At 55.4% G+C, this 17,003-nt stretch overlaps 1 protein-coding gene across 1 annotated transcript; it reads right to left on the reverse strand.

The window, feature by feature from the left end:
* Window positions 1-924: 924 nt before the first annotated feature.
* On the reverse strand, window positions 925-14,989 carry KRT7 (keratin 7). The gene is made up of 9 exons (XM_059185280.1): window positions 14,596-14,989; window positions 12,902-13,113; window positions 10,701-10,761; window positions 9,432-9,527; window positions 8,544-8,708; window positions 7,466-7,591; window positions 4,409-4,629; window positions 1,759-1,793; window positions 925-1,384 (listed from the first exon to the last, which is right to left on the reverse strand). Exons 1-9 carry the CDS (start codon window positions 14,917-14,919, stop codon window positions 1,230-1,232), a joined length of 1,395 nt encoding a protein of 464 aa, XP_059041263.1. The 5' UTR covers window positions 14,920-14,989; the 3' UTR covers window positions 925-1,229.
* Between the last annotated feature and the right edge of the window lie 2,014 nt (window positions 14,990-17,003).

Consider the following 17,003-nt stretch of genomic DNA (forward strand, 5'->3'; position numbering starts at 1 on the left):
CCACCAGCACAGCACCATCACCCCCGCGGGTGTCCGAGACAGAGACCTCCCCACTTCCTCTTCCCCACTATCCAATCCTATGTGCTGCTGCTGATCCAGAACAGATGCCCCCAACATAGACCACAAAAACACCCCCACACTTACATAGACACACAGATATCCCCCCTTCAGACACCCTGACACACAGACATTCTTACCAAGCAGATAACACACAGATGCCCCTCCCCCTACTAGGGATCCAGATCCCCAGCCCATGGACCTGGCACAAAGCCTCCTGCCAGGGATCTAGACTCTGGGACCTCCTCACCCCACTCCCTCTCCAAAACACACAGACCTCCTCCCATGCCATCATCACCCCTCCCCCAGAATCTCAGACCCAGAAAGCCCCAGTCAGGGCCCCAAGGCCAGACAGACCCAGCACCAGCAAAGGCTGGCTGGCCTGGGAGTTGGCTGGTGTACCTGAAACCCAGGCCTGTGACAACTGAATGTCTGGGGCCTGCTCACGGCCAGGAATGTACTCTGGTGGCACAGGCCGGGTTGCGGTAGTGTGCCAACAGCCCTCCCACTCCCTCAGCAGGAGAGGACTTCAGTGCCCCCTCTGTAGCAGAGCCAGATTTCCCTGGGTATTATTTCTGGCTTTCAGGAGAGGAATTGAACTCAGCCCCAGCCCTGGGAGGAGGCCAAGGCCTCACATAGGCTATGAGCCGAGCCCCCTTAAATCACCAGCAGCAGCACGACCCCAGTGTGCTTTCCCAGTCTCCTGCATGGGTGACTCCTCAGTACTCAGAGCAGACCCTATGCTCTCTAAGGCCCCTTCTTCCCCAGCCACCTCCATCCAGCTGATGAAGCCAGGATACCACGTACCACAATGGGCCTCACCCAGGCTTCAGAAAGGCTGCTTTACTAGAAGCTATTTGGACATGATTTTTTTTTTTTTTTCATTTCATTTATTTATTTGACAGAGAGAGACACACAGAGAGAGAAGGAACACAAGCAGGGGGACTAGGAGAGGGAAAGCAGGCTTCCCACCACCGAGCAGGGAGCCCAATGCAGGGCTCAATCCCAGGACGCAGGGATCATGACCTGAGCCGAAGGCCGACGCTTAATGACTGAGCCACCCAGGTGCCCCAGACATCATTTTACAGCCTGCAGGGCAGTCTTGGTAGCAGGGACGAGAGTCCTCCTGGGACCGCGGGGGGCCACTGGTGCAGGTCTCCGCACACTGGGGCTCATTTTCGTATGCTTCTATGTGTTGCTGCTGAGGTCCTGATGGAATAGGACTTGAAGGTCCCAGGCCCGCTGCTTGAGAAGCTCAGGGCATTGCTGCCCATGGTTCCCCCAAAGGCCACCCCGCTGCCCCGTCCACCAGTGGAGTTCACCACAGCTAGAAGGAAAGGGAAGAGGGCTTCATCAGCACCTGGCACCCCAGACCTCACTACACCCACTCTCCTGCTGTGCCTGCCCCTCTCCCTCCCCACAACCTCTCCTCCCCCACCCCCACCCTCCTCAGGCCAGCCCAGAAGGAGCCTGGGACAGCGGTGGCCTGCCCAGGTACCCCCTGTCCCACTCTGCCCTCTTGCATGGCTTCCCTGAGCCCCTGAGCCTGACTGGCTAGGGAGCTCCAGGGCACCTGCTAAAAGCTGGTGAGGGAAAGAAGCTCCTGGTCTACACAAGGCCAGGCCCTCGAGCCAATGTGCCATCCTACAGACCCAGCCTAATCTGGACAGCACAGGACATGGGCCATAGCCAAGGACTTACAGATGTTCACAGCTCCCCCTCCATCTCCGGCCAACCTGGGGGCAGAGGAGAGACTTGTGAGAGCAGTTCTTTCCTCCAAGCTGGAGGAAGCAGCACTGGGACCCCCTCCCCCCAGGAGCCAAGCAGAACCAGTATGCTTTCCTCTGTCCCACACCTCAGTCTTCCTTCAGCCTTGTTGCAAAATAGGTGGGGGGGGGGGGGGTGAGGGGAGTTCATGTAGGCCCTCCTACATACAGGCCCTGTGACCTGGGGCAAGGTCTCAAAGCCTCCATTTCCCCACCTATAAATCAGACCTAACTTAGCCCCAGCCTCACAGAGTTGTTTGTGGGGGCTGCATAATATAATTTACCCAGAGCCCTGGGCACACAGGGTGTGATGAAGGGTAGTCATGATTATTTATGAAGACAGCTGCCTCCCCTAACCAACTCATAAAACCCTCAAAGTGGGCTGTAGCTTACTGATTCTTGATCTCTGGCCCCTGGCATGGGGTCTGGCATGTAGCAACTATTCTGTATGTACCGAAATAATTAGCTAATTGTTGCTTTCCTGAATGCAGCTAAAGCTGGGACTGAGGAGGGAGCAGAAGGTAGCTGGGCTGGCTTTAAGCAGCCCTACAGGAAATCAAAAAGCCATGGGAGACAGTTGGGTGTGTTTGTTTTGTGACTCACAGCTCCATTGTCACCAAGCCCTTGGCCTTGGGGTTGAGTTTGCTCTGCAGTGGGGAGGGGAGCCCTTGCCTTGGTAGAAGGAGTGAGGGGAGCCCAGCTGGCCTCATCAGCCCCAAGTTCAGGAAGAGGGAAGAGCAAAGGACAAGGGCAAGAGATAGATACGCTAGGAAAATGCCAGGCCCCTTGTTCAATGGGCCCCAGTGAGTTCTGGGAGTTGCTGTCATCTGTGGGTAGGGAAGGAAGCCAGGCGGCAGTCAGGTCGAGATTCTAGGAACAGCTTCTGGTGCCATGCCTAAGAACTCGGGAGGAAGAGACCTGAATGTCTAAAGCTCTGGGGATGAGTGTGATTTGTCTCTTCTCACCCTAAGTAAATATTTGTTTTTGTGCCGAATTTTCTATTCGTAACTCTGTATCCCTAAAAGAAGGTGCCCCAAATCACATGAGTTTCTAAATCCACAAATACTACACCTGCCCCTGGGAAGGGTGGAGGGTTTAACGGGATTAAAAGCAGGGAGTCCATCGCTATGTCCTCTAAGAAGTAGAGGGAGAAGAGTTGCCTCTCAGAGAACAGGGATCCAAGCCCTGATGATAACAATCTACCCTGAGATTAGGCTTTAAGACGGAATGTTTGCACTCTGTGAGAACTTGGGCATGCCACTCCCCGTCCCAGAGCTTCAGCCTGCTCAGCAGCCCACGGAAGCAAATAGGTCTGGCCCCATCCTAAGCATCCCCAGCTCTGGTTCTATGAGGAAAAGAAGCCCAGGTTGTGTATTCCCAATAGAGTGTGGCTCCCACACCCATGGTGGCCAAGGGTGCAGAGAGAGGCATCATGGCCAGGACTGGGCAGCCTAGGGCTGCCCTGTGCCCCAGATCACCCGCTCTCTCTTCCCAGGGGCCTTTGGTGTTCAGCTTCTTTTCCCAAAAAGACCAGATGCCAACCCAGGCGGGGATAGGTTAACTGCAGTGGCCGAGACTCTTCCTCCTCTCTTTCCTCTCCTTCCCCGACTCATACCCTGTGGCCATGTTTCTTCTCTCCCTCCTCTCTGCACGGCACTCTACCCTAGCACTCCCTCATTCCCTGGTTCCTTCCTGTTCACATCATCCATCTTCCAGCCTGTCTCCCCAACCCCTTGGGAAAAATTCTCCCCAAAGAGAAAAGTTCTGTGGACATTCAGCATTTTACAAATGCATGTGCATGATCTCTAGGTGCTCCCTTTACAAATGTTTGCTGTCCTCAGCCCGTGCGCAAGCTCCCCGAGGGCAGAAACCTGTCTTATGTACTCTCTATCTCCGTGCTGGGCCAACAAGCCAAGCCCTGATAAGTCCCACCACCAAGTCTTGGCCCACACTGTTCCCTCTCGCCCTCTCCACACCCTAACCTTCGCCTAGGGCATGACTCTAAAGCCTGGCAAATTGACTGAATGAATCAAATAGTCCATCCAGGTGAGAATGAAGGCCGAACTTCATGGACATAGGTTCCGTGTGTTTCATGAAAAATTCCTATAACACTAACCCAGCCCAGCCTGCTCTCTGGCAGCAGGCATGCAAATATCTGTGGGACCTCCCAACATTCAGTCAATATCATGTAACTTAACACTCAGTGATGCAGCAGAAGCAGCTTGGCAATCATGAAAGAAAGGAATCAGCAAAGCTTGACTGCATACCCTCCCCTCAATTCAAAAAAGTAAACCACAGTTTCCCCTCTATAAACTAAGCAACAATACCTGACCTACTCATCTGAGTATGCTGTGAGAACCAAATAAGATGACCCTGGCCATTGAGCTATACACCACGTGGTCTTTCCTACTAGAAGGTCATCCCATCAAGAGCGAAGGAACAAGCATCATTTACCCTTCCTACACTTCCCATCCCCAGGGCCTTGCAGAAGAAAGGCACGGGAAATGTCTGTAGATGGATGAATGTCAAGCCCCAGGCCCCACCAAGCTCCAGAAGGATCCCCTTCCTGGCTTTTGTGTTCTCACCTGCTCTCCTCGCCCTCCAGCAGCTTGCGGTAGGTGGCAATCTCGATGTCTAGGGCCAACTTGACGTTCATGAGCTCCTGGTACTCACGCAGCTGCCGGGCCATGTCCTGCTTGGCTCTCTGTAGGGCGGCCTCTAGCTCCTCCTGCTTGGCATGTCCATCCTTGAGGGCCAGCTCACCACGTTCTTCGGCCTCGGCAATGGCAGCCTCCAACTTGGCACGCTGTGGGCAGCAGTGATAGCTGTGAGCTGGGGTGGCGGGTCTTACCAATCACCGCCTTGTGATCTCAGACACATCACCCCTTCCAGACCAAAGTCGCCTCTCTTCTAAAACAGCAATAATCATAATGTCTACCTCATAGGGATACTGCAGGGATTAGATGAGGCAATCGGCAAGTCCCTGGCATAGTGTCCAGCACACAGTAAGTGCTTAATAAATGCTATTATAACCATTACTCTTTTGTCAACCACAAATCTGTTTTCTGTTGCTAGGAGTTGTGCTTCTTTTAGATTCCACCTGTAAGGGGCTCCTGGATGGCTCAAATGGTTAAGCGTCTGCTTTCAGCTCAAGTTATAATCTCAGGGTCCTAGGATCGAGCTCTGCATCGAGCCCGGCATCGAGCTCCAGGCTCAGCAGGGAGTCTGCTTCTCCCTCTCCCTCTGCCTCTCCTTCCCCTGCTCATGCTCGCTCTCTCTTATCTCTGTCTCAAATGAATAAATAAAATCTGAAAAAAATAAGTTCCACCTATAATTGAGAGCATACAGCATTTGCCTTTCTCTGTCTGATGTATTTCACTCAGCGGAAGTGCCCTCAAGTTTTGTGTTGTCGCAAATGGCAGGATTTCTTCTTTCTGGTGCCTGAGTAATATTCTATTTTATGGCTGAATAATATAATATTTTATATGTGTGTGTGTGTGTGTATACATGTGTATATATATATATGTAATCACATTTTCTTTACTAATTCACCCACTGATGGATACTTTAAGTTGTTCCACATCTTGGCTATCGTAAACGATGCTGCAATGAACATGGAGATGCAGAGATCTCTTTGAGATAATAATTTTATTTCCTTCAGATATATACCCAGAAATTAAATTGTTGGATTCTACGGTGGTTCTATTTTTAATGTTTTGAGGCCCCCTCCATACTGTGTTCCACAGCAACTGCACCATTTTGCATCCCCACTGAAAGTCTACAGGACTCCCTTTGCTCCACATCCTCACCAACGCTTGTTAGTGCCTGTTACAATCACTGTAATTAATAAATGCTATTATGATTGTCAAATGCCCCTCCCCTCAGTCCCCATCTGGAAGAGATCTGAAGCCACGGGATCTTATTTGAGTCCTCAGATTTGGGGCAGTTGACAAGAACAAACACCATCTTCAAAACATGCCCAGAACAGGGCACTTGGAACAGGGAGACACTGCTTGGAACCCCCAGACTCAAAATATATGATCAGCAGCCCCTCTGGTTTGGGCCAGGCTGGTCGGATTTGCAATGGACCTGAGCGGCAGCTGCTACTTCCTGCCCAGAATGAGCATTCCTTCTGTCTATGGCTCATCCCCACACCGGAACCTATCTATCCCTGGGCCTCATGCTGTTGGGCTCTGAGATCTCCCACCCCTACCCCTACCCAGCAGACCCCTTCCTTCTCACCAGCCATTCTCCCTCCTCAACTCCTCCCCTGTCCCCCACATGCTCTGCTTCTCTGCCAGGCCTCCCAATCCAATCCCCCCAGGAGGCCCTCCCATGCCCTCTGCCCCTTGTCCCCCTGCCGGTCCCCTTCTCCATCACACTGGTGCCCTCTTGGCCCTGCCTCATCGCACTGCCTCAGGGCCCCTCCATGGTGGTTAGGACACCCCAACTCTGGGACCTGGTTCTGCCCCATGGTACAATAAGAGAAGCAGCTATGGCAGAAGCTGCAGGGTCTGGGAAACCACCATTCATTGTTCTGTGCCTCCCCTCCAGCCTGGAAGGTACTTTGCTGGGCCAGTGATTCATAGCTCTGCATCACTGCCAGGAGGCAGCCTCCACCCTCATGTAAAGTGGCCTGTGGGGCTCCAAGGGGAGGGCATTTCTGGGTACATCACCCCCACATCCTATCCCCCCCAGCTCATCTGGAGATTAGCTCTCTGAAGCTGCAACCTTGGTTACTGGCCCTCCCTCCCTCTCCACTGCTCAGGTTTAGCCGTCCTGTCCATCCCCACACCTTGGCCAGGGCCTGTCCCCCTGCCACTGACATGGCACACCCTCCCAACAGTCTGTCCTCGGAGGCCCGTGCCCCACCATGTACCCAGAGCTGAGAAGCAGCAGTGAGTCAGAGAGATGGGGTCTGGCTCCCAAGGCATGATTTATATTTCAGCAGAGGTGGAGGACAGCCAAACCACTTAATAAGCCAGAAGATTTCAAATAGTGATGGATGCTTTGGGAAAGTTCAGACACCCTGCTGACAGGGTGGCTAGAGAAGCCGTCTCTGAAAAGGGGACTCACGTCCAAAAATCCCAGGGACAACAAAGAGGCAGCCATGGGCTGAGCGGGAAGAACCCCTTCCGGGTGGAGGGAACACCGGGGCCAAAGCTCTGAAGCATGAACATGCCTAGCACATCCAAGACACAGGAAGCAGGCTAGCATGGCTGGAGCACAGTCAGACACAGTGGCGGGAGGTGAGGGACAGGGCCTTGTGAGCCACCGCAAGGGTTTCTGCTGGCCTCTGTGCCCCTACTCCCAGCAGACTGGGAGCTCCCAGGTACAGCCTACTGCCCCAGAGCAATGCGCAAGGACAGTGCTCTGAGTTTGGTAATGACTGGTGGTTCTTCTCAGGGCTGGCCAGTAAGAGGCGCCCTCCCCAGGCTGCATGGCCAGCCACGACCCCTCTCCTTCCCCTTCCCCGCATGGAGCCAGGACCCAAGAACATTAGGTCCTGTAGATCTCACATGTGGGCCTTGAGCTGCACCAGCCTTGGCTTGGGAGAGCCTTGGGCTCCTCATTCTCAGATGGCGGCCCTTTATGGGCCCCAAGAAACAGGGAGGAGCGGGGAAGCAGGGACTAGTTCCCACCTGGTTCTTGATGTTGTCGATCTCAGCCTGAAGCCTCTGGATGGCACGGTTCATCTCTGCGATCTCATTCCGGGTATTACGGAGGTCGTCCCCATGCTTCCCAGCCTGTGCCTGGAGGGTCTCAAGCTGGAGGGACCACACAGAAAAGTATGACAAGGAGTGGTCATTGATTACAGGGGACTCATCCTTTGCTCCTCCAAGGAAGGCCCAAAGTATCTTCCCAGGAAGTGACTGTCTGACCCCAGCAGTCTTCGCCCACTGCTGGCAAGCCAGACTATTGGGCAGTGGGGTAGAGCTGAGGTTTGCTTCTCTCCCAGTCAGGACAGGGAGGGCCAGGATGGCTCCCTGGGTCCCATCCCCATTGACCATGGGGCTCTCCCCATCCCCATCATGTCCCAAGGGCTGGAGAATCACTAGAAGTCTGAAATCCTCGCCTGTTAACCCCTAGGAAAAACACACTTGTTAAAAACCTCAGCAGTATCCATTTCACAGATGGGAAGAATGAGCTCTGGAGAATGGAAGCCACTGCCCAAGGATCACATGGTAAGTCTGAACCCAGGTCTCCTCGTTGGCATCTCTGTGTTCTCACCCCATGTACCACAGATGACTCCAACCTCTGCAGAGACCTCCCTCTGCTGCTTTTAAACCCTGCCTCAGGCTCCCTCCCCCAGAACACTAGGTCACCCCAGCCCATACCCTCAGCCCCTGCACAGTCAGCTGCCCTGCCTCCAAATGGCAGGTGCAGTGATTAAACCTCCCTGGTATGGAGGACTAGGACCCAGGATCTAGTCACTACTCTTCCAGCTACTAGCTGTGTAGAGTTAGGCACATTGCTTAACCTCTCCGTTCTTTGGGTGCCTCCACCCTGTCCACCCATCTGGCTGGGGTCTCTCCCTGGGAGGGCCCTGGCCTTTTCCTCTTCTTCCCAGGGCCCTGGGGAGCACCACAGACTTAACCGCTGGTGCCTGCTGGAGCAGTGGGACCCAAGTCCTCAAGGCCTGAGACAGGGTGAGGAGTAAGGGAAGCTGCCCTCGGGGACCCTGCCAGGCAGAAAAAAGAGCCCTCTGCAGCCTCACACCTTGACTTGGTACATGGTCTCAGCCTCAGCCCGGCTGCGGTTGGCCATCTCCTCGTACTGGGCCTTGACTTCAGCGATGATGCCATCCAGGTCCAGGGAGCGGTTGTTGTCCATGGACAAGACCACAGATGTGTCCGAGATCTGGGACTGCAGCTCTGCCAACTCCTACAGGGACAGGACAGAACATCAGGACTTAGAGCGTGACCCATCCCTGCTCCCACACCCAACCTGGGACCCTCTTCACACTAAAGGAAGAAAAAGAGAGAAAAGGTCAGAGTGGGCATGAGTCACAAGGCGGTGAGGGGGCACAGGCCCAGCCCCTGTCAACCCAGGGAGGTTAGCAACTTTTCAAGGAAAGATCTGGTGGGATTACAGCAGATAAAAACTGACAGAGAGGCACCTGGGTGGCTCAGTGGGTTAAAGCCTCTGCCTTTGGCTCAGGTCATGATCTCGGGGTCCTAGGATCGAGCCCCACATCAGGCTCTCTGCTCAACAGGGAGCCTGCTTCCTCCTCTCTCTCTGCCTGCCCCTCTGCCTACTTGTGATCTCTCTCTGTCAAATAAATAAATAAAATCTTAAAAAAAAAAAAAAAGTGACAGAGTGTGGGGGATTGTGATGGCTCCTTCCCAACACCCTTCCTAACAAATGGTCATCCCGTGTCTCTGGAAGGCCAATCCTGGCTGACCCCTGGCTGGCCAATCCTAGCTCTGCCACGCTCAGCTCCTCCTAAACTTGGATTCCTGAGTCCAGAAAGGATAAAGGACAGGGTAAGGGCCTGCACACACACCCAACACACACTCAGGCTGGCCCAAAAGCAGGTGTAAACCAGATGGCCCCTTTGTTAAGACAGGGAAGACATGTCATGTCTCCCACACCCAAGGTCCTCACCGTCTCATAGAGGCTCTTGAAGAAGTTGATCTCATCATTCAGGGAATCCACCTTCGCCTCTAGCTCCACCTTGCTCATGTAGGCGGCGTCCACGTCCTGGGAGAGGGGGAGGGGTGCGGCGAGAAGGGGTAGACACCGGAGCCTCAGTACACAGAATATTTAGCAAGGATTGAGCCCAGCCAGCACTGTCCAAACCACAGGGTCAAACACAAGGGCCCTACTAAGAGACATGCCGTTTCTCCAGGCTGTCTGACCTGGCCCCAGTAGGAAGTCTCCTCTACTGGACCCTCCAAGGTTGTGTGATGAACCTCATTCCCAAGCATCCCAGTGAACACAGGGGCCTTCCCAGCACTGGTAGTCAAAGCAGCCTGTACCCCAAACCTAGCACTTTACCGGTTCCTAAAGACTTCAGTGCTTTGGACCCAGCCCTGGCTCGACAACTTCTGAGCTATGTGGCCTTGAACAAGTCACTTCAACTCCCTGCGCCTCAACTTCTGAGGAGAAAGGAGAGCTGAAAATCATCCAGGCTGCAGGACAGGCCTCTCAGAGTGCAAGACCACCAGCCTACACGTTTAACATGCAGCTTAGTGATGGCGAGACACGTGACCCACAAAGAACAGCGCAGGCTTGGGGGGCTTTGGGGCCCTTCTAGCAATACACACCTGTGCTCAAACTCATGTGGACAGAGCCTGCTTTTATATATCCCCAAAGCACCTCAATCTCTAAGGGCCCAGCACTCTGAGGCAGGTTGCTGTCCGACTTGAACCCCGAGCTGCTCAGTGAGCGTACTGCATCAGAATCTCAAATCAAGCCCCGCTAAGATACTCTTAAGGCCTTCCAACCTCAGCTTGCTCCTCTCCAGGGACAGGGAGATGGCTCTGCCTTGGGCCCACCCCATTCATTCAACACATACTTCGCCCTTGCAGGGTGCCAAACTTTGTCCGCCACGAAACATTCTGACTGCAATAGAGCACTCCCGTATTTGGGCTTGAAATCTCCCTTTCTAGCCTCCGAATTCTAATGCCTCCAGGCCAAGAGCAAGTCCAGTGACTCACCAGACGCGCATACAAACACACGCACACAGGACAGGCTGTGCTATGAGGCTTCCAGATCTCCCCTTTTCCAAGCCACTCGTTCCTTCCTTATAGTCCCCAGACCAGACTTTGGCCACGTCCCTCACCGACTGCTCAGGTGCAAGGGCCATGTGGCCCCCTGTCCCACGCATTTTCAGACGATGCCTCCACACCTGGCCTGTATGCCCCCCCTCACCTTTTTCAGCACCACGAACTCATTCTCAGCTGCCGTGCGGCGGTTAATTTCATCTTCGTACCTGCAATAGAGGGAGGGGGTGTGGTGTGGGTGCGGCTCTGTCTCCATGCCCCCTGCACCCAGGAGACTCTGCCCCGCATGGGCTTCACCCCTTCTTACTGACACACCTGGAAAAGCGGGTATCAACTAGGAAACCAAACTTTCCCTTGCGGCTATGTCTAAGGCTAGGAGTCTTGGCATGGGATGAAAGGTGGGAGAGCAGGGAACGTACATGAATTAAAGGGCAAAAGTCACATCTATTGGGAGGGGGAAAGCAAGGAATAATAGCCAAGCCAAGCTTAAGGATCACTTCAAATGGGGCCTGCACCATTATGTGCTTTGCACGAATTAGCTCATCTAATCCTCACAACGATCCTATGACAATAGTATCATGCTTCGCAGGAAAAGAATGGAGCCACAGAGAAGCAGATAATCCATCCAGTCACTATGCTGCTAAATGACAAAGCCCGGACTTCAAGCCGGACAGTCTGACCCCAGGTTCACACCTTAATCACTACCCAACCTCACCATCTGAGAGTGAAGAAGGAGCCCACAGCGGAGGAACACTGTGGACTCAGGCAGACGGCACAGCAAGTCCTGGAAGAACCTGGCCCCAGCTGGGTGGTCTGGCCCCATCTCCACTATCACAGACCCCCCCCACCCCAACCCCAAGTTCCTTTTACTCCCAAGGAGCCCATCCCGCCCATAGGAGGACACTGGTGATACAGGGCACAGAGCAAGAAAGCCCTTGGATCTGAGCCGGTATTTACTCGGGAACTTTTTTTTAGAAAGTGTCAGAAACAGGAGCTCAGTAGTATCCATGGGCTGCAGGAGGGCAGCAGGACAACTGTGGGGGCGGAGCATGAAGCTCCTGCAGGCAGAAACCCCCAAGGAGCCAGATTCACAAGGGCCCACTCCCGCAGGTCCTACAGAACAGTTATGGAAACATTCTGGAGGCCATCTGTCCACCACTGTTCTGGCAGTGTGCCAATGGCCCCTTCAGGTGCCCCTTCCAGCCTCCCTCAGCCCCACTTCAGAGTCTGGCTTGGCTCTGCCGGAAAGCGCTACCTGTAGGCCAGGATGAGTTAATGTGTGAGCACATACAGTGCGAGCAGTAACAACAAAAGCCTGCTGGTTGCCCAGAGCCTTCTAAGTCCTGCACCTGTCTGCTCCCACCTGCTAGGGGATTATCCTGTTGACTGTGGCTCTCCAGAGGGAGGGAAGTGGGTACTCTCCACAGAGCCTTTTTTGTTTGTTCTGCCTGCAGTCAGTGTCCTTGCCTTGCCGGCTTAGTCATTCACCTCCAGGGCAGAGGACAGAACTCACTCACTACTCACTACTCACCACTCACCGGACTACTGGGCAAGTCTGCTGGGTTGAGGCCCAGCGCAAGCCTCAGGCTTTGGTTTCTCTTCCATGGGTAAAGAGAGCTCATTGGGCCCCTCAAAGGCCTGTCCTTATAACCCTAGTCTTCCAGGCCCTTACACTCTACACTCCCCCCTACACACAACACACACACACACACACACACACACACACACACACACAGCCTCCTTTCTCGTTCCTGCACTGGCCAGAGCTGGCCCTCAGACTCGGCGACCAGACATGGCTCCCCATGCACAATCCCTCTCTCCTTCTTTCTGCCCCAGGTCGGCTCTGGATCTCCTCCTGGGAGTTAGGGGCCTAGCATTCCAGGCCCAGCTCTCCCAGTGACCTGCCAGGTGATTCCCCCTCAGGATCCTGAATCTCTCTGGTCTCCTCTACCTCCTCACCAGACCAGAGGGGCTGTTCTAGAATAATCTGTGAAGGTCGTGCAAATCCTGAAGTGCATTCGTCATAGAACACCTTCTGCCTTACCCTCTCCTGGGGCCTCGGCCGAGCCTCCAAAAGGAACAGTGCAGGTGAGAGCTAAGTGGGGTTATTGCCCTGGGAGTAAGTCAGGGGACAAGACTTGGAAACTGTTCCCAGGGACAAAGAAGGGAGACAAGAGACAGGGCATGTGTGGGTCAAGGCCTTCTGTCCCGGGGGGTTACTGTGCAGAGCAGCTGCACCCTCTGACCCCTAGCCCCAGAGGGGGACTGTCGAGGATCAGCTGACGAGGAGCGAGGAGTGCATGTATCCAGGAACAGCCCCCCTCCCCCAGGTGGCACAAGGGTCAGTACTTGTTCTTCAAGTCTTCCACCACATCCTGCATGTTCCGCAGCTCCACCTCCAGGCGGCCTCCATCCAGCTGCAGCCCTTCGAGCTGCCTCTGCAGGCCAGCAATGTGGGCCTCAAAGATGCCGGGGAGGCGGCTGCTCTTGGCTGACTTCTGCTCCTGCAGCAGGGCCCACTTGGTCTCCAGCAGCTTGTTCTGCTGCTCCAGGAAGCGCACCTAAGAGGGAAAGAGAGGAAGACACTCCTGAGGGACAGTCCGTGGCCCCCCACCCTGGGCTTGGGAGCACTTCCAGACCCCCAGCACAGCCCGTGCTCCCACTGGCTATTCCCCCAACCCGGGACCCTGACCCTTGTTCCCCTCCTCCAGGAAGCCCACGCTGAACCAACCTCTCCTCCAGGACCCTCTGTCCTGAGTGGCTTAGATTGTGTTGCAGGGCTCAGATCGGCCCAGTCGCCAATGTGATTCCTATCTCCTGCATTCCCCATCACATTACAGAATATCTTCTCCACCTCCCTCTCCACAGAGCTGACCCTTCCCTGTCTGTCCTTGGCCTCCGCTCTCTGTGTCCTCTCTCCCCTGCCCCTTTCCTCCAAGGTCCCAGGACAGGGTACTAAAATAAGCAACTATTATATGCTCAGTCTGGGGCCCACAAGGCTCCTTGGATGCATCCAATATGAGTGGGAAGTAACCCTCCCCAAACCCGCAACTCAGAGCAGCAAGGCCTGGGGGCTGTAGACAGCAAGGCAGAGCTGCTCAGTACCGGGGCAGACCCTGAGACTGGGGAGGCTTCGGCAGACTTAAGGATTTGCAAGGTCTGAATGATGAAGGAGAGGACATGGGGGGCTGAGGAAGCAGAGAACTACACGGAGGCAGGAGAGGGAAGGTCTGGTCTAACAGTCTAACACCCCTGGGGAGGAGGTCCTGGACAGAGGGGCCCAGCTGGGCTAGCCCCAATTCCTGGTCCAGCCCTACTTTGCTGCCCTCCTGGACCCACGAGTCAATTTGGCCCCTCTCCTTCCCAACTTCTACTTTCACTCACCCACTCCCTCCCTGCCCCGTGGGACCAAAACGGCCAGGAAAAAAAACCCTTTCTAAATGGCCCTTTCCCAGGGCCCCTCAGTGTGCCTTCCCTGGACACAAATGGGCTATCTCCAAGGGCAGATATAACCCCACCTCCCACCACCACAGGGAGGCTGGAGGACCAGGTCGGTGGGCAGGTGTGGCGGTGAGCCTCCTTCCTTCTTTGCCTCCCTCCCTCCTTCCAGCCCTCTATTTTCAGCACAAGCAGTGGGAGGGGAGAGGTAGGAGATCCTCAGCTGGGAAGAGTGTGTCACCCCAACCTGTCTCTCACCCCACACAGCCCCCTCTCAGAGAGACTCCTGGCCCTGACCTCTGGAGCTCCCAACCTGAAGGTGCCCAAGGGCAGCAGCCCGCTCCCAGACACAGCCTGCGGGCTCCGCGGGGCAGACTCAATCACACACCCTGGGAGGAAAAAAGCAGGGCGATCTGGGCAGCTCGCTGGAAGTGGACGCTTGGAGGCTTGGAGCCCCAAGGAGGATAACAGTTCATGAGGAGGAAGGTTCCCGATCCTAGCGGAAGGAGAGCGCACCAGGCCTCCCAGCGCCTTGCCCGCGTGCATTCCGCGCAGGTGGCTGTTGTGGCCAGGAGCATGGCGTGGGGCAGGTCGCGGTGGCTCACCTTGTCAATGAAGGAGGCGAACTTGTTGTTGAGGGTCTTGATCTGCTCGCGCTCCTCCTGGCGCACCTGCTGGATGGAGGGGTCGATGTCCACCCGCAGCGGGGCCAGCAGGCTCTGATTGATGGTGACCTCGCGGATGCCGGCGCCCACGGGGCCCCCGTAAGCGGAGCGCACGGCCACGCGCGGCCGCGAGGCGCCCAGGCCGTACACGCTGCTGCTGCTGAAGCCACCGGGGCGCACGGAGCTCAGGCGCACCTGCGTCCCGCGCCCCGGGAAGGCGGCTGAGCGCGAGCTGAAGACCTGGGAGCTTAAGTGGATGGACATGCTGGCTAGACCGCGCTACACCTAGGGGCAGGCGCGAGAGTGCCGAACTCGCTGACCTCCGGGCCCGCCGCTTTTATCCGCTAGGCGCTGGTGCGCGGGCGGAGCGGCTCACACAGGTAGGGGCGGGGCTGGCCGCCGGCCACCCTTCTCTGCCCGCCCGGCCCCTCCCCCGGGCAAACTTCCGCTCTCCGCTCCCAGGCCAGGCTTTGGGGCCCAAGCCAGAAAGCCCAGAGTGAGGAGGAGGGCCATGGGCCCCCAGCGCCCGGGATAGGGGCTGACAGTGAGCAGTGGGAGACGACCATTTGAGCAGATCTGGAACAGGTTCAGTCTGGGAAGGCTCCTGGGAGGAGACTTGCGAAAGATTCCTGAGGCCAGAGCTGAGAGATCAAGCGGTGAAAGATGGGGGAGGTAGGGGGGAGTTCTAGTCCAGGAGTCAGCACCCAGCCCCCTTTGCAAAGCATTCCAGAAAGGCATTCCCAGACAGCCTCCTTACCCCATGTCCAGTTCCTCCTTGAGAGCTCAGCTCAGTTCTTGAGTAATCTGACCCCACGTGGCCCGGCCTCGCTGGTTTCCCTAACCACTATGCCTCATTCCCATACAGAAATTTGGCCAAGTGGGGCATGACCCCTCTTGTGGCCCCTCTCCTTTTCACTCCAGTAGGCATCTGAGGCCCAGAAGCCACGTGGGAATGGTTGCTTTGGGCTCTCCCTTCCCCTCCTCCCACACATTCCTATCCACTTACTTTATTTGTCCCAGTAGAGACAGGGGACGCCTATGTGCATGTCGCTGGGACATTTTGTAGATGTCTGCACACTTTCGTCTGGACACACTTGCAGGCCACTGGATTTCGCTGCGTACTCACCAGAGACATACCTGTGTGCATGTCTGTGTTCTCAAACAGATGGGGGTCTGCATTCAGTACCGGGCAGGATGTCCATGGATACACTGTTGCACACTTTCAGATGCAGGTCTGTAAGCCCACTTATTTTTGCACTCCAGCACTCCTCCTCATCCTCCACTGCTGCTGTTTTCCTGTGTAAAGGCCCCCAGCTCTCAGGGTGTCGTCCACCAAATGTGTCCCAGCAGTCTTAAACTCAGCCAAGATGGGGGGACACATCGTGCTGGAACAGGGAGCCCTGGACAGAGCTGGCTCACCACCCACTTTCACTTCCCAGGAGCCTACAGCCACACTTGCCTCTGACCTTGGCCTGAGCCAGGCTCTGCCAGCATTCTCCCCAGACCCTATTTGGTGAGAGGAGCCACCTAGGGAGCCTTTGGAAAAGACAGCTGATGGGCCCCGGCCACCTTTAGCTGACCACCAGTCCCACAATGAGCTGGCCGGTTTGTCACCTCAGACCAAGCCTTCAGGGACATCCTGGGTGGTGGAGGGTGGGGAAGGAATGTCCTTCCGTGTTTTCATTTCAGTTAGATAAGAAGGCCTTCCAGGGAGACTAACCGAGCCAAGCAGCAGCTCCAGCTCAGTGATCTCAGGGCGGGTCTATGCCCCCTGCCTTCCCTCTTCTCCATATTGCTGTTGGGACAGCTAGGGCCAGAGGCAGAGGGGTGCCTGAGGAGACCTTCAGTGGTCTCTGCTGTAGGGGGTATGTATGTGAATGTGTGTATGAGAGATGAGGGGAGTAGACAGAGATTGAGATTTTACCTGGAATTCTCAGTTGTAGTTTAAAGAGCATGCAGAGTTCATGGCTGTGTGATATTTGCAGGTGCGGGGAGCCCACTCCTCCCCAGGCCCCACCCCAAGCAGCCTAAAGAGACCAGCTATTTAATATCCACACATATATACATGCACACTCACACGCCTGTCTACACAGGCATGTACATATCACTCACGTATACTCATACGTGCATACGTAACACATGGCTCAAACACACACACACACACACACACACACACACACACACACACACAATAACTCCCTAACCCCTCGGGGCGCATCCTCAGCCCTCTCCTACCACCTGCCATGCCAGCCCCATACCACTCGACCCCCACAACACCATCCGTGCTCTGCGGCTGGCCACTCCTGCCCTCTCCCACCCACAGCCCCCACAGGATCTGTCCCCCCAAC

The sequence above is a fragment of the Mustela lutreola genome, chromosome 8 (assembly GCF_030435805.1).
Source record: "Mustela lutreola isolate mMusLut2 chromosome 8, mMusLut2.pri, whole genome shotgun sequence".
Lineage (NCBI taxonomy): Eukaryota > Metazoa > Chordata > Mammalia > Carnivora > Mustelidae > Mustela > Mustela lutreola.